The 21,526-nt window shown below is 46.2% G+C and overlaps 3 protein-coding genes across 5 annotated transcripts; all 3 read right to left on the bottom strand.

The window, feature by feature from the left end:
• Positions 1–631: 631 nt before the first annotated feature.
• On the bottom strand, positions 632–11,328 carry sf1 (splicing factor 1). Of its 2 annotated transcripts, XM_030338328.1 has the most exons (12): positions 10,908–11,328; positions 10,521–10,652; positions 8,933–9,008; positions 7,040–7,192; positions 6,588–6,677; positions 6,249–6,432; positions 5,580–5,695; positions 5,253–5,360; positions 4,533–4,719; positions 3,433–3,820; positions 2,943–3,107; positions 632–2,351 (listed from the first exon to the last, which is right to left on the bottom strand). In XM_030338328.1, the coding sequence occupies exons 1-12, from the start codon at positions 11,167–11,169 to the stop codon at positions 2,023–2,025; spliced, it is 2,190 nt and encodes a 729-aa protein (XP_030194188.1). In that variant the 5' UTR covers positions 11,170–11,328; the 3' UTR covers positions 632–2,022. The 2 variants fall into 2 exon arrangements, with proteins under 2 accessions (XP_030194188.1, XP_030194189.1); XM_030338329.1 differs by lacking the exons at positions 8,933–9,008; positions 10,908–11,328.
• Positions 11,329–12,718: 1,390 nt separating this feature from the next.
• rbm4.1 (RNA binding motif protein 4.1) lies at positions 12,719–16,753 on the bottom strand. Its single transcript, XM_030338731.1, has 3 exons — positions 16,246–16,753; positions 15,300–15,717; positions 12,719–14,275 (listed from the first exon to the last, which is right to left on the bottom strand). Exons 2-3 carry the CDS (start codon positions 15,703–15,705, stop codon positions 13,392–13,394), a joined length of 1,290 nt encoding a protein of 429 aa, XP_030194591.1. The 5' UTR covers positions 15,706–15,717; positions 16,246–16,753; the 3' UTR covers positions 12,719–13,391.
• A 553-nt stretch (positions 16,754–17,306) lies between these two features.
• Positions 17,307–21,151, bottom strand: rbm4.2 (RNA binding motif protein 4.2). 2 transcript variants are annotated; one of them, XM_030338508.1, is made up of 4 exons: positions 20,963–21,151; positions 19,856–20,290; positions 18,768–19,543; positions 17,307–18,553 (listed from the first exon to the last, which is right to left on the bottom strand). In XM_030338508.1, the coding sequence occupies exons 2-3, from the start codon at positions 20,265–20,267 to the stop codon at positions 18,783–18,785; spliced, it is 1,173 nt and encodes a 390-aa protein (XP_030194368.1). In that variant the 5' UTR covers positions 20,268–20,290; positions 20,963–21,151; the 3' UTR covers positions 17,307–18,553; positions 18,768–18,782. The 2 variants fall into 2 exon arrangements, with proteins under 2 accessions (XP_030194368.1, XP_030194367.1); XM_030338507.1 differs by lacking the exon at positions 17,307–18,553 and having other exon boundaries at positions 18,699–19,543.
• Positions 21,152–21,526: the final 375 nt, after the last annotated feature.

The raw sequence follows: 21,526 nt of genomic DNA, 5'->3' as shown, positions 1-21,526 counted from the left end.
GGGTGCACTCACACTAGGCCATCTGGCCTTGGCGTTTTCACACCTATCCGTGCTCAAATCTGCCAGTGTGAGTTTGGCCAGTCTGGCCAGTCCAGGCCAACTTGGCCACTTGGGAGAGGTGTGCTGCGCTACGGTACGGGCCGCCACGGTACAGATGCTAATGAGCCGGCACACGCATGGCTACCCAACCTGAGCTGGATGACGTATAGTCCATGCGACGACCATGGACATAATAAAGGCGACGAGCCTTCTTTCCCATTAAACGGTAAACATGGCGTTAAGCGGTTCAACTGTTGGTTCACGTTGGTCCCATAGAGAAGTCGAGTGTCTGTTAGCCATTTGGGCAGACGATGCCTTCCAGGCACAGTTGGAGAAGACCGATGTATTTGGGAGAATCCGCGACCATAGGCTCCAAATAAGCAACAGACTCAGCAAAGTGCGAACTGTGTTCTGTGTTGTCCATTGTTGGTAAAACTATTGACTGGCGGCATACTTTTCAGAATTATGGTCCATGCAGAGGACGCTTGGTGATGACGTGTTACGACGTGATGACGTATGTACAAGAGCCTACCGTGGCTAGGCCACAGTTGCGACGGCCAGGTGTACATGATGAAACACAATCGAAACCTTGTATAATTGATACGTTTATTCGGAATCAGGCAAGATTTCAACAGCTATTTATTCAGGCTAGAACCAATAACACCAGACAGAATCCTGGAAAAAAGTCAAATGCCATCAAATCAATACGGGGGGGACAAAATAAAAATAACGGAAGCAACAAAAATACACTCACTGCACACCGCTACATTTACGTGGAAAACATTCAAGACTTCCGCGTTGTTCAAGTCGTTCAGGGTGCATAGCAGTATACTGCTGCATCTAGTCCCCTGGTCGGAAGGAACCAGCTGAACTACAATTGGGGCTAGGGATTGCTTAAAGCAAGGGTCACCATCACAGTGCCCGCAAGGACTATATGAGGGGCCGCAGGCCTGTTCTGAAAATAGCACAACTCATTCAAGAACTCTTTCCCACCTTTAAGTCATTGTTGATAATTATTGTGAGAAATCATTAACATGATCAGTTTCTTCACATAGATGAGTATCATTAATCAATATTAATAATAGATAACTAAAGGCAAACTGAGCAAATGTTATTTCAGAAGAGTATCAAACTGGGTGCCCTTCGTATGACTCAGTACCCATGAAGTAGCTCACAGGTTCAAAAAGGTTGGTGACCCCTGGCTTAAAGCAATCGTAAAATCAGAAAAAAAAATACACAAACCAGAACCTGGAATATTTAAGAAGCTATACGAGGAGTTACAAAAATGTTCAGCTCTGCGGGTCGGCCGAGGACTGAAGAACTGGCGCCGCGCACATCATATTTTGCTACAAAAATATTAATCTCATTTGCGTCAAACCAAAAGAATGAAACCGTCACAAATTTAAGTCATGTCTGCTTAATGCAGCCCGGTGGGTTTATTTGAACACTCATGCAAAAACTGTAATTAAACCAGGTCTCAAACTTAAGTAGCTCTGGCTAAATGGAAATTGAAACCACAACATCCCTACCAGCAAATAAAGTTAAGAGCTACCTCAGGCCTTGTGGTTCACGAGCAGAATGAGAAAAAGACAAACTCTAGAGCCAAATTGAAAAAACGGGTCAATTGCACAACGTACATTTTGCACCAGAAACATTTTTGTATTGAAACAGACATTTCTTCGTGGCTGAAAAAAAACAAAAAAAAAAACAGGATACAAACTTTTAAAAACAGGAAATAATTAAATTACGCAAATTTACACCTCCGTCTTTTTTCATCGTTTCCGATATACCGTCACAACGCCAAGGACCAATAAAAAAATAAAGCACAGGTTTTTCATTTTTGAGTGGAAGTACGGATGAACACGGAGAATCTCTCATCAGTCTGTTGATAATGTGTTGATGGCTGTCTGGTGATGATGGTGGTGGTGGTGGGGGTTCTTAAACAAATTTTGGATGGAGGCCTCTCCTGTGGGTGTGAGAGGGTTAATTCGGGGGTGGAGGGGGTGGCGCTGGAGGCATGCCGAAGGGGGGCATGCCTGGGACCCCCATCCCCATCATGGTGACAAAGTTGGAGGGGTCCATGGGCGGTGGGGGAGGGGGCGGCGCGTACATCATGCCGCTGGAGCCGGGCGGAGGCGGCGGGGGGGGAGGCGGTGCACCCGGGGGCAGCGGCGGCTGGACGCCCGGCGGAGGCGGGACCATGGACGGGTTGGTCATGGGCGGCGGCGGCTGGGGGCCGGCGGCGGCCGACTGCTGGGGCTGCTGCCAGGGGGGCAGGGAGCCGCTGGCCGCGCTGGAGGTGGTGGTGGTATCTGTTGGAGAGGTGGGGGGGGGGGGGGGGGGGGGCTTAAGGTTAGAGCGGGATCGGCCGGCACAAGCCGTTTGGGAAACGGGCCTCTTCTGACATCACAGGTGGACACGCCCACCCGTGATGTCAGAAGAGGCCCGTTCTGAAAACGGGCCTCTTCTGACATCACAAGGGGGCGCTGTCCACCTGGACGTACCCTGGATGGATCAGTCTACCAGCCTGCCCAGCAGAAGACATCTTGACGTCATCGTCCCTGATTCCACTCGTTTTAGTCCCGTTACTGTACAGCGTGCGGCCCATTGTGCCCCACCGCAACGACCTCAAGCAGCAGGCCCCCGCATCATTACAGACAATGCTAGTCTAGACGACGCCTGTGACACAACTCAGTACCATGTCCGATCAACACCCCAACACCACCCGTAATGTCAATCCACCAGCTTCCAATATTTAGATTGATTTTGGACCGCTGGGGTTCAACCAAAGAGAAACATTGTTAGAACGAAAAAAAGAAACAAAGCGACTCATGAACAAAAGCTCTGACTTGGGTCTTGGCCTCTAAGCCTACTTGGTGTGCAGGTCATGCAGGCAGGCTTACTCTGTTGCCATGGCAGGGACGCACTGGACGCCATGCTGCTGGTCGGCGGGGGAGGCGGGGCCTGCTGTTGCCACGGTGGCAGGGGTCCAGAGGGCGGTGGGGGGGGCTGGTTGCTCGGAGGTGGGGGAGGTGGGGGCATCATGCCCATGGGAGGGGGCAACAGACCTACAGGGGGAGGGGGGAGAAAGATTGAGGTTACCATGGGATGGTTTCTATTGGGCAGCTGCACACGGAAAGTTGGTATCAAAACTAATGAAGAACCAAGGAGGGAAACATTTGCATATCTGATTATATAAAAACTAGGCATTTAGGGAAATGGTATTCAAATCAAATGGTGGTATTTGAATATCCCAACTTGCAATGTATTCCCATTTAAAAAACGAAAAGTGCAATAAGACATTCTGTCCATTGAAGGCGCCGGGCTGAATTCTAAGCAACAGAACAAAGAGGGTGACTGAATGAATGAATGCAGAGGTGGGGGGGGGCTTACCCATGTGGTGTCCGTGACCCTGGCCCATGGGGGGCGGCGGGGGCTGCATCCATGGGGGCGGGATGCCGTTGGGGTTGTGGGACATGGGGGGTCCTCCCATGTTGGACATGGGCGGCGGGTAGCCGTGGTGCCCGCCGTGCCCTAGTGAATGGCCGCCACCGTGGCCCCCGCCGTGACCGCCTCCGTGGCCCCCGCCGTGGTTCCCGCCGTGGTTCCCTCCGTGGTTCCCGCCGTGGCCCCCTCCGTGGTTCCCGCCGTGGTTCCCGCCGTGGCCCCCGTGGCCTCCTCCGTGGCCTCCTCCGTGGCCCCCGCCGTGCCCTCCTCCATGCATGCCGCCGTGGTAGTTCCGGCTCTCAGAGGGACCAGAGTTCATCCATGGAGGACGGTTCTGTCAAAGCAAGGCCGACACACAACGTGGTTAGGACATCAGAACCCATCTACTAACACGATGCATCAGCCTATGGCGGGTGGGGTGAGGTTGGGGGCGGGGGTTAAGATCACTGTTACCATTAATCAGCGAGGTCGGCAGTGATGACGTCTCTTAGGCCCAATCCCATTTCTACCCCTTACCTTTACCCCTCGCTTTGAAGGGGTAAGGGGTAGAAATGGGATTGGGCCTTACTCTCGTTCCGATAGGTCTTTCAGCTATGTTAATTAGCCACGCTTTAAACAAGTAGCACCTTCGTCTCTTACCCCAACTCGACTGAGATTCTGTTTCTGGAGTGGTGATCTACGCTGGATATCAAGAGGTTTAGGTGTTAAAGTATTCTACCTTCAGAATCTTTAATTAGAGGATTTAAATGTGATAGTATGCAGTAAGGACAGCCCTTCTTTTCAATAAAACAGGTCACGGACCTTTGTCCATTATTTTTTAATGCCACATAAATGGCCCCTCTGTCACACACTTAGCAGTGATCGGTGCATTCTACTCCCCCCCCCCCCCCCCCCCCCCCCCAGACCGACAGAGACAAGCAGGCGGTAGACGCCTCCAACAGTGTTGGCTCCCTAGGGAGGCCTCCTTAAAGCCCACAGCCTTAGCAACGGCCTCCTGACATGGAGCCTCTGGATCAGGGGCCGGAGCAGCTGGGCAGCGGACCGACCTGCTGCGAGTTGTTGGAGTTGTTGGAGCGGTTGCCGCCCCCTTGGTGCGAGTGTCCCCCGCCGGACGACGGCACGGGCGCCTCCCCCAGCTCCGCCATGAGGGACAGGTACTCCTTGTCCATGCGGGCCTTGTCCTGGGCCGACTGAGGGGGCTCTCCGGGCGTGGCCCTCTGGGCGGTGAACGAGCTGGAGGGGGTGGGAGGAAGCGTATAGTCAGGACGGGGGAGTCTCGGCGCCACACGCCACTCGCTCATGTTTGGGTAGGTCGCTCCATTCATGCTGACGGGGAGGACGATGGAATGAGGCCTTCGGGCTTCACCGTGTCATCCCCGACTGTTTATGTATTTAAATGTATGACACAGAGTGCTGTTCGTTAGGGCTGGGTAAGAGTATCGACTCATCAATGCACTGTATATTATTTGTTCTCGATTCAATTTCGATCCAGAATTTCTTTAAAATCGATTATTTCCATTAAAGAAATTTAATAAAATAAAGAAGCAATGTAAACTAGAAGCGAGTATACCTAAATGGATATGCCCTTTTACATTTGTCCATGTTATGATTATTACTTTTATGCTGCAAGTTGAGCTCAGGAACAATACTATACAATGGTGTATTCCATTTTTGCTAGTTAAAGCACAATGAAACGATCAAGTCCTTTTGAAATGGTTAATTCTAAATAATATTTAGGTCTTTTTGTCATCTGCACTTATTATTACCTGGTGTACTTGCAGTCAGACGAGATGTGCCCTGCCCCGCCACACTTGGTACAGAGCGTGGTGTTGGTGATGCTGCGCGGCTCAGAGTTCTGCCATGGACGCAGGATCCTGCGAGAGCGGACCAAACAGAAGCACTTCAGACCCCAAACATTGCACCACAGTGTTACGGAAAGACACGGATGCCATTGAAAACTAATCAAAACGAGTTACATTATAAAAACTCTAGTTCCGTTTCACGTAGGCTTCGCCTTACGTCGGACGTCCCGTAAGCCCATAAGGCGAAGCCTACGTGAAATGGAACCACCCGTAAGGAACGCCATGGCTAACCTGTTGTCGTCCTCTCGCAGCGTGCCGTTGAGCCGGGCCAGCTCGCGGAGCTGCATCTTCCTCAGGTCGTTCTGGTCCTCTGGCGTCTCGATGCCCTGCTTCAGGATGTTGCGGATCTACCACGGAAACACTACGCTGTTAGACCTCACCGCAGCAGCCCGCCTCGACTGTGTGCACACACACCGCCCAGGGGCAGGCACTGGCGCGCATAGACACCGTAGCACTTCATTCATCGTTAAAGAGTCCCGCAGAGAACCAAAAACATCACCCAATCCTTAATAGATGACCCAGACATTTTTAGACAATACTTGGACCGTTTTCTAGGTATTTAAAGAAGGTATGGTTTCTTTACAAAAGACGCCTATAGATTTTTTCAGACGTTTGTAGTAAAGAAACGATAACTCCTTCAAAATAACTAGCAAATGGCTCAAGAATGGACCATTATCTAATCATTTAAAGAAGGTATGGTTTCCTTACAACAGACGCCTTTCTAATTCGAAAGGAGGTCTGTGGTAAAGAAACTATACATACTTTAAATAACTAGCAAATGGTCCAAGTCTGGACCATTTGCTAGTTATTCAAAGAAGGTACGATTTCTTTAAAACAGACGCCTATAATATTGCATGCACCTCGCCCCAATGCCCGCCACGGGGATGGTGCCGAACTCACTTGCTCCACGGCCTTCTTGACGTTCTCCATGGTGTTGGCTGTGACCAGGGCGTGCAACGGCTCGTCCTCCCCGGGCAGCATCTGCCCGTCCTTGCGGCCCACCTTGCCCTCCTTCACGGAGCCCTTGCCGCGGATCATGATCTTGGCGCAGCACTCCTTCTCGATGTTCTTCAGGGTGTTACCACTGAACACATAAACAAAAGGGGGGGGGGGGGGGGGGGAAGGAGGCTTAACGTTAGGCGACTAAAAATACGGCGAAAAACGGTAGGAAAAATAATGTTTAATTATGGTCACGCTGCTCATGGGAAACAAGCGCAGAGCCCTAATGATGCGACTTACCGAGGTCCAATCAACAGCCCCACAAAGTTGATCTCAGGGTATTCATCCTGGGGGATCATGACTTTGTCGTTGACTCTGGTCGCCGGGGGTCTGGGGACAGAGAACACAACGGTATGATGCAGAAGGACGTATAACAGTTAGAAAAAGCTCAACAATAATGGAACTACTGGTTAGTCTAACATCTTAGAGAGTGAACAAGCATCAACATTCATATTTTTTCTCAACGGAATGCATGGGGTGGCATCCTTCAGCTGGCAAACTTGCGCCGAGATTTTAGCAGTTCTCTGGTCAAGTGTGGAGAACCGTAATCAATCCAATAACTGTTCCGCACACAGAAGCTCCTCAGAAAGCAAACTCGTACCATTTTAACACTTAACGCTTAGCTTGTAGCACATCCACTCCCATAACACAAACAACATGTCTACAAGGGGCAGGGGCGGCCGGCTACGTACTTGTAGTCCGCGGGGGGCTTGAACTCTGGGTTGAGGCCGACCATCTCCGTGATGAGCGAGTGGCGCTCCTCCTCCAGCTTCTTGCGGGTGCGGTACTCGCGGGTGTTCAGCCTCTTGCCCTCGCTGTTGTAGATGGGCTCGGGAGAGGGGGACCTACGCGGTCAGAAACAGACAGGAGGGCGGTCGTCAGTGCCTCGCCGCACCACGGTGCACAGACAACCAAAGCTTCCCTGATCCTGTCTGACTCCACTAGGACGTGGTTCACACGGTGACGTAAAACACGCTAGGCTATTTGGAATGAGAGAATGCCACTTGATCGTCGTCAATATAATAACGATTCAGAGTCGGTACTTAAAGAGCTTGAGGGTTGGAAGTACTCAGAGAGGGGGGAAAAAAAAACAAAAATCGATCCTGAAATAGGGCGACTTGGAGAAACACATGCCAATGTAAAGGAATGAGAAATCAAATTATATGGGAATTCTGACCTAACATGTTATGAGCCAAAGAGCTCAATTACATCACAGTTTCAGTTCAGAATTAGGGCAGCCTGGGCTGCATGGTGGTGATTAAACCAAGGTGCCTGGAAGGACATCCACCACAAAAATAAATCCAAAAAAAAAAAAACGGCCACAAGTTAACCTGCATACAGGGTTGTTGGCCTAATGGATGAATAGTCGGTGGTAAATAAATAAAAATGGTTATAAAAAAAAGGGCGGATCCTAAAGCAGAAACGCTGGCTCTGAGCGTTGCCGGGTGTTGTCGTGGTGGGAAGAGGTCCGTACCTCCCCGGGGATGCTGAGAACCTGTGTGGTAGCGGTCGTTAAGGAGACCCTGTGCTTGAGAAAGGGTTAGCTTGACGTGGGGGTAATTTGGGTTAGAGAAAAGGAATTAAGATTAGATGGTCACCTTTTCCTAAAGACCTCCCCTTAGGAGAGACACGTGTGTGACCACTTGGACGTCCAAGAGGAAGAGCGGAAATTATAAAGTCAAATAAAAAGTTTTTTTTTTTTTTTTTTAAGTTAGAAAGAACTTTCCAACGGTGACAACCTGAAACACCCTTGGTTTGTTTCATGTTAGAGTGGGGGAGTCGTTTATGAATGTCCTGGAATAAAGTGGGTTGTTTTGGTTGCTGTGGAGATATCCGATTAACAGTAGTGTAAGAAATCTCTGTACCAGGAAACATGACTAGCTCAAAAGAGGCCAATCTCACACAGTCTTGAAAGCAATGGCATTTCCTGCAAGGATAGACAGTTGAGTCTATATGTTAGACGAGAATAATCAAAAGGCATAACTGCCCAACCCTCAGAAATTCTGACAGTACCTCAAATAATTATTAACCTAACTCTACATTCCACATCACATTCGATATAACCTTTTAAAATCTCATACTGACCCACACCGGCTTTAGATATGAAAAACATTTCCCCGCCAGTAGTTATACCTTACATTAACCCATTAAACTAATCACAAGCAACAATCCATCAGATCAGACATCAATAAATAAGGTCTGAAAGTGAAAAGTAGGACTGCCTGACTTCCTGGTATGTATATGTCAATTATACTATTTAGATATATGCCTCAGTTTCAAATTAATACTGCACTACATTAATCTAGGTTAACATATTCAAGATTTTTTGTAACATCCTACCTTTGCTCTTCTTGCAATTGGCAAGAGTATAAACAAGAGTAATCAGAAATCAAAATACTATTATATAGAAAATTCTAAATATTCTAGCACTTTTCATCAAAGACACATCTACCTAAGTGATCGAAAGGTCACGTTTCTGTCGCTGGTAAGCTAAGACACACATCTTGTTTTTTCTTCAAGAAAGAAAAAAACATCAAGAAGGTAGAGAAAGTGTTACTGTTGGTGGGTTTAAATCTTTTGCCGACCTGTCCTCAGGGTTAACAGGAATTCCCAGGTCTCCTGTACGCAGTTTACGAGTCAGGTCTTCGATCTGCAGTTGGACTGTAAGTGTTCAGGTTAGGAAAGAAAAAAAAAACACACAAGGATGGAGAGAAATTTGGTTATCAACAACAACATCAGGGCAGACGGCACGCTTCAGAATCAGTCGCGCCGTCTCGTTTTCAACCGAGATATAAAGCACGATTGCAGCCATTGATAAATCACTTCAGATTAAGATTAGGTAAAAAAAAAACACAACCCCTTATGATCAAAAACAGATTTATAGAGCAGGGAAACCTTACCAAACTCTGGGGAAAGGAGAACATCGAATTAAAAAAATACAGTTATTAACAGCCCTCTACATATCTCCAGATATCCCAACAAGTTTGTATCGTGTAAATAGATAATCCCCAAATTCTCCAAAAGGGAGAAAACATTTAGCAACATCATTTCAGTGAATGACCCAACCACGGTTCCAAGAAATACCAGCCAACTTGATTGGTTCTGATCCAGCAAAAAGATAGTACCTATTCTGAACACTTTAACATGGCGCAGGCATTTGAAGGAACCGTGTGTTCTAGGCCTTATTAGTATTAATGATCATACAAGAAAGACAACAGTGCCCGGGGTCAGCAGTTTCACAGCACATATAAGGGTGGGAGGTGAGGGGATTATAGCTTTTGCATTCAAGAAGATAAAGAATCATGAATACCACAACCCCATTATGCATCCAGTTTAAGACTTAATTCTTGCAAAAGTATATTGTCAATGCAATTAATGTAATTATTAATACAGTCTGTGTATTGCAAATAATCATTTCAAAGCCCCCTCCTCAAGAATGAAGAGGTACTACTTAATGAGCAAAGGAACATGTGACAACCAAAAGGTAGGCACAAATTAACACTTACACCAAGGAGACCAACCATTAACAATGAGTGGGGCACATCAATAACAGTATCAGTTATTGACAGTTAATTTGCTCCAGTATACAGGTGTCACAGTGCTGCTGAAAGGCATTTGAGATTCCTCCACTTCAACAGCATCAGTGCAGAAAAGTGTGTTTTCCAAGTAAGGGACTGTCTAAAATCCCATAACTGTGGATAAGATCTGTGTTTTGAATCATGGGGTTTACATTATAACATTCAAGTCTCTTTCTTTAAATTTGTTGTCATCTTGCCATTGAACAGCACTGCAGACACTTGGAAAAACTAAGCATGTCAGGAAATATCCCAAACCCCCATGCAAGGGAATGAAACTGGTGATGTAGAGGGGAACAGGCAAGACAGTGACACCTGTAGGTTTAAAAATATTTAGCAGTTGGCGTCTTAGTCATCTTCTTGATAATGAATGCCCAACGGTATGCAAACCCGAAAGCAAAAAAAAACAAACATTCCAAACAGTTATTTGGGCCCACGTATTTACGCGGAGATCAGACTCATATTGGACATCAAACATGAACAATAAAAAAACTGAAGCACATCTTGGACCATATCTAATGATAAAGAGCCAAGAATGTACACAATTTAACTCAAAGATTTAAGTTGCTGCAAAACATGTTCATGCTTTCCAATTTACCTATATATGCTCTCTCTTGATCTCGGGTCAGTCCGGGAGGAATGACCGTGGGCATGCCGGGGATAATGGTCTTCTGGTCGGGCGTCTCACAACTCCACCGACTCCTCTTCCTCGACTTCTTCTGGCCTAAATCTGTAAGGAAAACACATGCTGAAGTGCATTGAATACACCTCAAACTAATCTACCAAGTAAACAAATATATAGGCATCTCCTGTATTATATCCACACCACCGACCATACACGTCGTACAAGGCCATAGGCTCATAATGGGCCTGTAATCCACGCCATTTAGCAACCCGCTAACTAGCTAGCTAATGGGGCGCCTGCTTAAACAGGGCTATACAACAACTAGCTACGGTTAGCATCCAGTGCAACGGCGTTAATTACCTGCTTTTGACATTGCCACGGCCACGGGAGATAGCTGCTGCGGTGGAACGGGGAATGTTGCCACCGTATTGAACTGACTTGGTGCGGGAAAGCTGACAGTGGGCATTGGCGGCTGGAAAGTCTGCGGCGCTGGAAAGGCTGCGGGCGGCCCCGGAGTCGGCATGAGTCCATTTCCAGCTCCAGGCCCGGACTCAAATCCTCGTTTAGCGCCAATACTAGGATGCAGCTTCCCCAAAGGGGTCGCGTTTGCTCCTGTGGCCATTTCCTTATATTCACAAAGCCGTTTGAGGTAACTCGATAACGTGTAAACAGGTCTAAAAGTATAAAGATGTTATAAATTTTAAAAAAAAATGCCGTCTGGAGACTCCTTTGCTACGGTGTCGTTTCCTTGATGTACGCTACCGTCAAAATGGCGCACGGCTCAAATCAACAAAGATTGATTCAATACATTGGGACGATCTTCCATTGGTCTAGACAAGCCCCACCTATCATGGCGAATGATCTCCTGTTGGCTAAAATTGTCGCCTACTCGGCTTCCTCGTTCGCATACAGAGTCTCTTACCTCAAACCCAACCCCGTCTTTCAACAGTCGATCAGTCCACAGACCTATGGCAAGCCGAATTGTCATTTATTAACTAAGTTTGACTATCCGGAATTAACATTGTAGATATCAACAACTTCTTTCTGACCAGTCGTAATTACATTTTGAATAGTTGGAATTTTCATTCAAGAGATCTGTAACGTCATTTTGCCTAGTCAAAACTCAAATTCAAGATATCTGTAATTAGATTTTGACTAGGCGGAATGAAAGTTACAGATAGCCTATCTACAATTTTAGATATCTCTCATCAAAATTCCTTTCAAGATATCTATAACTTGATAATAGATATCTACAATTAAATTATGACTATCCCTAACTCCAGTTTGAGATATCTACAACGTCATTTTGACTAGTCGTAACTCCAGTTAGAGATATCTACAACTTCATTTCGCCTAGTCAAAACTTAATTTAAGATATCTGAAAAGGGACATGTAGATATCATGAATTTAGGTGAGTTAAAGATATATTGAACTGGAATTATGACTAGTCAGAATCAAATTGTAGATATCTCAAACTGGAATTACAGATATCCGTAATTCACAATGTGGATATCCGCAACTGAATTGTAGAAATCTGCAATGAGAAACCCCATAGACATGAATGGCGAAAATGACGTAATTTCTCCTAGGTGGAAAGTCTTTGTGGATACCTGAAATGACAATTGTGGATAGGAGGAATGTAGTTGCGGCTATCCGAAATGTTAGTTTTGACTAGGCGAAACTGAATTGCAGATATCTGCAACACATATCCAGTCTAGCGAATTTATGTCAAATCGGCTTGCCATACTGACCAGCTATTTAATATGCCTTTAGAAAATCTATACAGCACCTTATGCTTTGTTACGCACTTCTATGTCAATGTACGTGTTGTGCATCTGCATAATTTCGATTTTGACTATATGTTCACCAATGTTAATGTACTGCATTTAAATGCGTCGGATAATCTGTGGTGCTAAAAAAATATCGGCCAGTTGTACATTCTGACCAAATTCTTTTTGGGGTTCCTGCAGCAAGGTTCCCTCGTGATACCGTCCAGATCTCGCGAGTTATATTCTATTTCGCTACGTATTCTCATACGAATGACGAAACGTGAGTATCAGGACGGCCTCACGATGCTAGATATTTGAAGATATAAGAAACTATTTAAAACCCTAACATTAATTGCCTATACGACTGGTGTAAGTGTAGGAGTGCATCAATAAAATACAGAGTCAGAGGGAAAAATAATTTATTCTACTATCCTTAAAAAAAAACTAGTTAAACACAAGGATCAGGTCAGGTTTCACATATTTATATTAAACAAACGTCACGCAACAATTTTTTGCTTTTAACAAACAAAATTAGGTCACTTATTCAGCCCCTGATTCAGTTTGGGGTTTTGCTTCACAAACACAAATTCTTACTCTGTATAACCTCTCAAAGGGGCAGATAAACAGCACAAAACAAATGGTCACAGGTTAAAAAGCTAGAGTAAACCATGATTCAAATGTGTAGCAGGTCACCTTTAAAACATGCTTCTACATGGATTATTATTTGTTAGTGTTATCCAACGAGTATATATGTACAAGTTTAGCTTCACTGAGAAAAACACAATGTATTACACTAAAAAAGTAACATGTCATTCAAAAATGGTATCATAAGAAAGACGGAGTAATGCAAATGAGTAGTCGTCCCACATGTTGGGACATCACCTGCAAAGACTCAGAGCATACCACAACAGACAGCTACGAGTCAATCATATGAAGCTTATATGCAGTATTTCAATGTGGCTTTCCTCATTGATAACCCAGCTTATGTGAACAGTCAACTCTCATACTTACTCCTGTGTTTCATGGGCTACATTAAGAACTAAATGCCGGTGGCCCCGTTAGCAGAGTCGCATCGCTAGTAGGCATAGCGCGCCCGCTCAGCATAGGTATCCCGCGAGAGGTCAAAGGGCGTGCTTCTCGGGAGGGAGGCCATCGAGGCGGCCCGCGAATGCTCAAAGCCGTACCTCTCGGGCTCGGGGGGCACTTTCCGAATGGGACTTCGGTCACGGGCGTAGTATGAGGTGACCGGGGCCGCCGCAGCAGGGAGGGGAGGGCACTCGTAGGGGTCGATGCTCGAGCGTGGCACACGTTCCCGCGCTATAGCGGCGGAAGGAGGCGGAGGGGGGGATGGCGCCGCCAAGGGGACCTCGTAATAGCCGGCTCCGTATGGGTGAGCCCTGTACTTCTCGTAGAAGTCCATGACACCGTACGGGTCCCTTTCGTCGCTAGGGGGCTGCCGCGCCGGGTAGCCAGGCACCGCGCTATAGAGTGAGCCGCCGCCGCCGCCGCCGCCGCCCGCGTAAGCTGCTCCGCTGCCGTACATCCGAGCCACGCTATGATCCGCTGCGGCGCTATAGCTGTAACCCGGGGGCACCCCGTAACTCACAGCGCTCTCGAAGCCCCTGCCGTACCCCGCCACGCCACCGCCAGGACTGGAATACCGGGAATAATCATGTACAGGAGCATAGCCGCCAGCGAAATCCTGACCACCGCCGAAGCCCGGATGGTAACCCCAGCTGCCGCCGCCGCCGCCGCCGCCGCCGCCACGCCCAACAAACCCAGCAGCACTGTATCCGTCGGACTGTGGCTCTGAGCCATTTTCTGGGTAACCGTTTTGATCTAGAGGGCACTCTTTGGACCAGTGGCCTTCCTGCCCGCAACGATAACAACCCGATCTCTCTCCCATTCCCGGCGCGGTGCGCAGGCGGCTAGTGGAAAGCTTCACACTCATCAGTTTGCCTTGAAAAGAAAAGACGCAGGAAGAATTATGCCTTAAACAGATCTTGTTATTCCAATCCGTTTACTTGCATGTTGAAATCTTGCACACAATAAATTAGGCATCTACAATAAAAGTATCCTGCCATCTAAAAGGTGGCCTGCTACATGTATTATGGCTATATCAGGTAGGGAGTGCATGCCGTAGAGCAAGGGTCAAACTCTGACTTGCGTGACGATTGATTTAGGATCAACGGCTGATAATATATTATCACAATTCAAATTACCTCCAAACCATAGTATCCCAATGAAAGGATTGCACCTTGTGCCATGATTGCCAAGGCATGTGTCAAGATTGCTGTTACTTCCGTACATAACTAACTAGGCCAGATGGCCTCCTTCATGGTTTTAATACCTCTGCGGAGTACCAAGCAACAAATACCCAAAGCTTCCCATCTGAATGCCACAACAATCTTCCACTACTTACCTGTGCCTGATCCTTAACTTCACTGTCAAGTCAGAGGACATACTCACTCCTGATATTTTCAGCAGGTGTTCCTCGAACTAAAACACTTATATTTTAACTGAAGCTGCATTGACCATATTTCTTATCATAGCTGCACAATCTTCATTAATACTATTGTGCCTGCCCTGCACAATACGATTTTCTGAGTAGTTTTAGAAGTTATGTTCAAGTATTAAAGGGAATCTCATCACTTTGGTGCAAGCCTGCCGTAGCAACAATAACATTCCATACCCTGATCTAGCATCCTTCTAGTAAGCAAGTTGAATGCTTTGGGCCGGTTTCCCATGCTGTCAGATATGTGTTGCATTAGAAATAACCTAATGATCAAATGAAGACATTGATATACCCCATCTATAAAAGACCATGCATCATAGTTTAAGAGAAACTAAAGTAGTTGCCATGATCGAGTTGCATTGAACCTCGCTGAAAAGGTCACGGCAATATTTAACTATGTGACCCTCGACTGTGTATGTCGGACATGCCAAATGAAGGATCCTAGCAGCGTCCCCCCCCAGAGTTCACCTTTGAAGGCAGTGTTGTCTAATTTATTGATGGCCTCCAACGCATCATCCATTCTCTCCATGTGAACAAAGGCATAGTCCTTCACTATGTCACACTCCAACACAGCGCCATATTCCTCAAACCTGGCCCGTAACTCTTGGTTGGTGCAGGCAATGTTACCGACGTGTAGCTTAGTTGAAGCTTTGGATTTGCCGCGGCTCAATTCTACATTCATGGGCTGGCCATTCAGCTCATAGTGGTGGAGGTTACGAATGGCCTCCTCCGCCTCCGACTTGTCATCCATGTGGACAAAGCCAAAGTTCTTGACAATGTCACACTCTGCAATCTTGCCATACTGGGAGAACAGAGAGCGTAGGTCATCGGTGGTCGTCTCCGCAGCTAAATTCCCAATGAATATTTTTACCATTGTGCACTTTCACTGCAGAAAAACAAACATTGGGGAAAATAAATTCAAAAATCTGGGGACATTTATAGCACTACAACATTGATAGTTTGGCAAGTTTACATGAATACTCCATTTGTATGCACACTGAAGTCTACTTTGGTCTAAATTAAAAGGTTTATTGGAGGTAATAACAAAGGAAGGGCGAAATTGCTCCTGTAGAGCACACTGCAGAATGTGTGTTGCCCATCACTTTCTTACAATTACAAAACGATCTGTGATGAGGATCAATGATCGTGGTTTAGTCAAAGCTACTGCATTGAGTATACTTAAACTATACACATCATGCCAACATATAATACCGCGCTGGCCAGCAAAGGCCAAACCCAAAATAGTACGTCGCAAGATATTTCAAAGCGCAAGCAGCTATAAAATTGGAGCACCCATGCCACATGTATCTCTTCGTTGAGGAAAATAATAAGCTAGCAGTAACAAATGGGATTTCTTGAAGCAAACCAAAATCAAGCACGAATCGGCATTGTTGTATTTCTGTACAGTACATACCGTGCAAAGCAGGAGTCAATGTCAGGACCACCCGTGAGGATATGTGGATGTGTGTTCTCAACGTTTTAGTATGGCTGGCTAGGCTAATGCTGCGTTGAAGTCAACTGGGAGGTTTCTTGAATTTCTCTCCTCTTCGGGGCGTTTCATCAACGCATCAATAATACAGTGCTTTGTTTAATAAAAAGTTCACCACAGGGAAAATGATGGTCTTAAACTTGTACCACAATCGAGATGGTTCGTATAGTGTTAATCAGTCAAGGGTATGGATCTGGGCTCCGATGTGATTGCAATTTAAGGTGTAAAGATCGCAATTAATGTCTTGCAGGGAAGCATATCCTCTCATCTCCCTCTTTAAGTTATCCCTACCATTATCGTCTTACAATTTAAGAAGTAGACGGAGCTTTGGACACTCTCAGTTGACCTTCCACTTGTCTTGAACGCCTTCTCACCTGTCCAGCATGTTCCGTGGATGGAAGGACCAGGGCAGGTATTGGTGGGCGGATCAAGTAATCAATAGAAATCTGAGGCTACCGAAAAATAGTTTTTTGAAATCAAGACCACAGTGACTGACTATATATATATATATATATATATATATATATATATATATATATATATAAATAATCTATGGCGTTTCGAAAAGTCTTTTGACACCTGGGCTGCTGTGGGGTTAAATTACCAGGTTTTATGGTTTAAAAAAATAAATAAAATCGTATTATATTGGGTTAACGGTTTAAACTGCTGTCTAATGTGATGGCATAACAAAGGAGGGATTTTTTTACAGAGAACTAGTCTATACTGGTTACATCCCTAAACCAATGAAGAAAGGTTCTTCACGTGAACTTTAACATGCAATAATTTAATCAGGAGCCTTCATATTTATTAATCTGCATACCCTTGAATATAAGAGATGTAATCGTCAAATAATAGGCTCCTTATGCAAGTATTAACAGCTTGTATTAGCTAATGTTAGCTAGTAGAGTGTCTAGGGTTCAAGTAAAAAGACTAAATGCAAAGTAAATGTAAAACTGCACACAGAACACAAATGGACTTCACAAACATCAGTGTGTCACCAAACTAACTTTGGTTTTATTAAAAACCATTTCAGACATATACTGTATGCTGCAACTCTTACAGCCGGTATGAAAAATACAAACTTTATTTCCACAGACTTGAAACTACTAACAAAGGCAACCCAAACAAAGTGTGCCTAACGACCAACAGCCCAAGCCCTGAGATCTACCCTACTCTCTTATTTACTGTTGATATTGCATGTTTAGTTAGCTATTCATGAACTTTATTGTATCATCAATTTTATGTCAATTAAATGTAATTTTTTGGCCACTTATGTGGCAATTTTTTGCCACATACGTGTTCTACTATAACGTTAATCTGTGTGAATTTGTAAATAGAGCAATTAGTTGAGGACACAGTTGAAAATATTGTCGAATAAAGCGTGCTCAATTAAGACAAATTGACCACTGACCAAGCAGCTTACGTTAGGCTGATGGTTACACAACCTCAAAAGTAACGTCTCCCCTGGAACAAAGGCTGGAAGGCTTTGTTTGGAAATAGATAACTTCTGGGATCATGACCCAAGTGCTGGTACAGTTGTTAGGCATCATTTCTGTGTATATAAGATTGAGTTTGTAGTACCATACAAACATTTGTTGACCCTAGATTGCTGGGGTGCTAGGAACTTGCTTAACAACATGTTCATGCAATGGGTTTTGTAAAAACAAATTAAAATATAGATATACGTTTGTAATGGCCACAAAAGGTGGGTTTCCACTCAGCTACCTATGATCACCCGGTCTCCCAATTCCAATGCTGATGATCCAAAGGCTGATAAAAGTAAAAATAAATCACCATTACTCTAATTTACCATTGCCAAAGTTATACAAAATACACATTCTTAATCAGTGTGCCTCACCTGAATAAGCAACATAGGTATATACATTTATATAAAAGGGAGACTTGACTAAAGAATTTAAACCAGCAAAACAAAGCCTGCAAAAATAACCAAAAAAAGGTTTATGTTTTAGTATCAATATTGAAATCCAGATTAAAACTGTAAAATATGTATTCTTATGTTAAGCTGTGGATCGCCCGATGATTGACAAGATTAATCTTCTGCGGGTATCGGAAAGACGGTCCTTGCTCATTCCCACCCACGGCGCGAGAATCCTTTGTTTTGGGGGGGGGGGGGGGGGGGGGGGGGGGGGGGGCGGGGCGCGTCGCAAAGACCGATGGAATCATGCCACTCGGGGCGGCAATTGATGGCAAAGGAAAAGTCCCGCAAAAACACCTAAAAAGAAAACAACCGAGTTTTAGGCTTCAAGGTGCGCTGCACAGCCTGTAAGAAGTCAGAGCCTGGACACATCTTTCAGTCAAAAGCGGCTCTCGAAATCCAGACTCGTCCGCTACGTTTTCTTTAGTTTAGTTTATGTTTTAACATAAAAAGTCGCACTCTCTCTTGGAAGATTGGAAATGTTACCGGCACATTCTCCTGCATTGCTCACCTTGGCGGCGCGGCGTTAGTACGGCGCGTAGCGCGGCGCGTGGTGCTCCTTGGCCCGAGCCACCGCGTACGAGGAGCTTCTGGAGGAGGACGAGGGGGACAGCCGAGAGCGTTCGTAGGCGTAGCTCGCCGAGGTGACCGGCACTCGGCGGATCGGGCTGCGGTCCCGCGAATAGTAGGCGGCGGCGGCGGCGGCGGCGGCGTACGAGGACGGCGGCAGCGGCCGACGCTCGTACGGATCTATGCTGGAGGAGATCCTTGAGAGGGAGGAAGAGGGGGGTGGGGGAGGGGGAAGGTAGGAGAGACGGCGATCCTCGAAATAGCTGGAGCCGTACGGGGGACGGGCTCTGTATTTCTCATAGTAATCAACACTGCTGCTGTAGCGCTCACGGTCGTAGGCCGAGGGCCGCTCGGCGTAGGGGCCCGCCGCTGCCGCGGCGCTGGCGTACCGGCTGGCTAACTCAGACCCGTAACTACTCAGCCTACGAGGGGGTGGCGGGATGGCGCCCATGTAAGCACGGCTATACGCAGAGCTAGGCATGTACTCAGATCCCGGGGTCATCCCATAGCCACCCCTGCCATAACCCGGCGGGCCCCTGGGGAGGGGGGGGCGGCCACTGTGGCCCCGCATGTCGTCACTGTGGCTACCATTCCGACCGTCGGGGCAATCTTTTGACCAGTGACCCTGTCTCCCGCAGACATAGCAGCCGGTTTGATCTCCCATTCCCGGAGCCGTGCGAAGCCGACTGGTGGACAGCTGTACGTTCATCAGCTTGCCTTGTGAGGAGAGAGAAGACACGCATGAGACCGTTGGGCTCCGACACGGAAAGCCTGTTACCGACTAGAAAAAGTAAAAAGGGGTTTAGTCAACTTCAACGACATAACAGAGCGGGCCCGAGAGAACACCCCGTTCAACGCATTCTACCACGGACTCTCGCCACCGGTTACAATGAGGACCGTACATTCACTGCAAAGCGGTTGTTACCCGTCACGTGAGCTTTTACCGGGGAGGAGGGTGAGATCAGAATCGAAATCAGAACCTAGAGATAGTAAAGAGATTACAGAAATGTCCCCTTCCCATGATTTCACCTTTAAAGGCTGTGTTGTCCAGCTTATCGATGGCTGCCATGGCATCCTCCATCCGCTCCATGTGCACAAAAGCATAGTCTTTGACTATGTCACACTCCACCACAGAGCCAAACTCCTCGAATTTGCCCTTTAGCTCCTCGTTGGTGGAGCCCTCTCCGAGGTTGCTCACATGGAGCTTGGTGGTGGACTTTGGTCGTCCTTTGCTCATCTCCACGTTCATGCGCTCGCCGTTTAGCTCGTAGTGGTGGAGGTTCCGAATGGCCTCCTCGACCTCGGTCATGTTGTTCATGTGCACAAAGCCAAAGTTTTTGACGATGTCACATTCTGTAATTTTGCCATACTGTGTAAACAGATCCCTTAGCTCCTCCACTGTGGTGCTGGAGGCAAGATTACCGACGAAGATTTTAACCATGGTTATATCCAAGTGGGCAAATCCTGCGGACCAATCAGATGAACAGGGTTAGTAAACAAACGTGCGACGGTTTTGTTTCAAGTCAGGTATGTTAGGTAAAAACCTTGATGTTTTTACCTTACATACCTGACTTGGGGGATACTTTTTTGGTATAGTTTGCTTTATGCAACGAGAATACTAATTAGAGTTGATGATATGACAGCAAACAAGTTATTACGTCATTAGACAATGTTGAGTAGTTGATAAAATGAAACAATGAAAACAATTATAAGATGAATAAAACAGTAACGGCATACTGTCAAATGTGTCCCGCTGCCACCCATTCCACAAACAAAACATCCATTTTAGTATTGACTTTAGCCCAGGCTATCGTAAGCGTCATGCAGACAAAATCTAGCTATATTTTAAAAGCAATATTTAAATACATATCAACCAGGACGCTGTTGCAAATGTATTTTTGTATCGTTACAGCGTTGGAAACTTCTGTGCTTGCCCAAAGAAGCAGTTTAAATTTGCCAGCCAACAAGCTAATATATGCTAATTTAACTAGCATTGGCGTTAGCTTTTACTTTCACATTAGTGACGAGTAACAGCCACCTCGCGGAGCCACACCTTTTTTATGAAGTCAAATAACGACATTGTACGCCGAGGTACCCAAATTGTATGTGATATTGGAAAATTAAAAGCAAAGTTACCTGAGAAGCGAAATGGGCCTAATACCAATGAATGAAATATGAAATGGCGCCGATCGAGGGACCCCTGCTACGGATGTGACGTAGGTTAAGAAACGTTGAGGAATCAGTTGTCGGCCGCCAGAAACACATCGCACCGCGGCCGCATAACATGTAAACTGGCCGGGTTTCATCATCACACCCTCCTTAAAGTAAACAGAAGCATTTCGTAGTTTTGTGTTGAGTCCAAGCATGAAGGTTAGACCTATGTATCGCATTTTCTCGGTTGTGTTCACGTTTCATCATAGTTTAGGACGTGATTAGTTTGATTCATATGTGTGGTTTCTAAATGTTACCTTGGCAGACAGTTCAGTCCATATCCATAAGTAAGTATTCATGTCGGAAAAAATCACGAACAATTACATATAATTTAATGACATGTATATAATGAAGCAGCAGCTGCAGCAGGGAGGAGGTCCTGCATTAATGGAGGCTGCGGTGCGGCACTCCTAGGACCGCACTTCTAGGACCCTGGTTCTTCTTGAGCCTAAACGTGATGGAACCCATCACGCAGAGTGATAATTACAA

The sequence above is a fragment of the Gadus morhua genome, chromosome 17 (assembly GCF_902167405.1).
Source record: "Gadus morhua chromosome 17, gadMor3.0, whole genome shotgun sequence".
Lineage (NCBI taxonomy): Eukaryota > Metazoa > Chordata > Actinopteri > Gadiformes > Gadidae > Gadus > Gadus morhua.
This window is presented reverse-complemented; position numbering and strand designations above follow the sequence as displayed.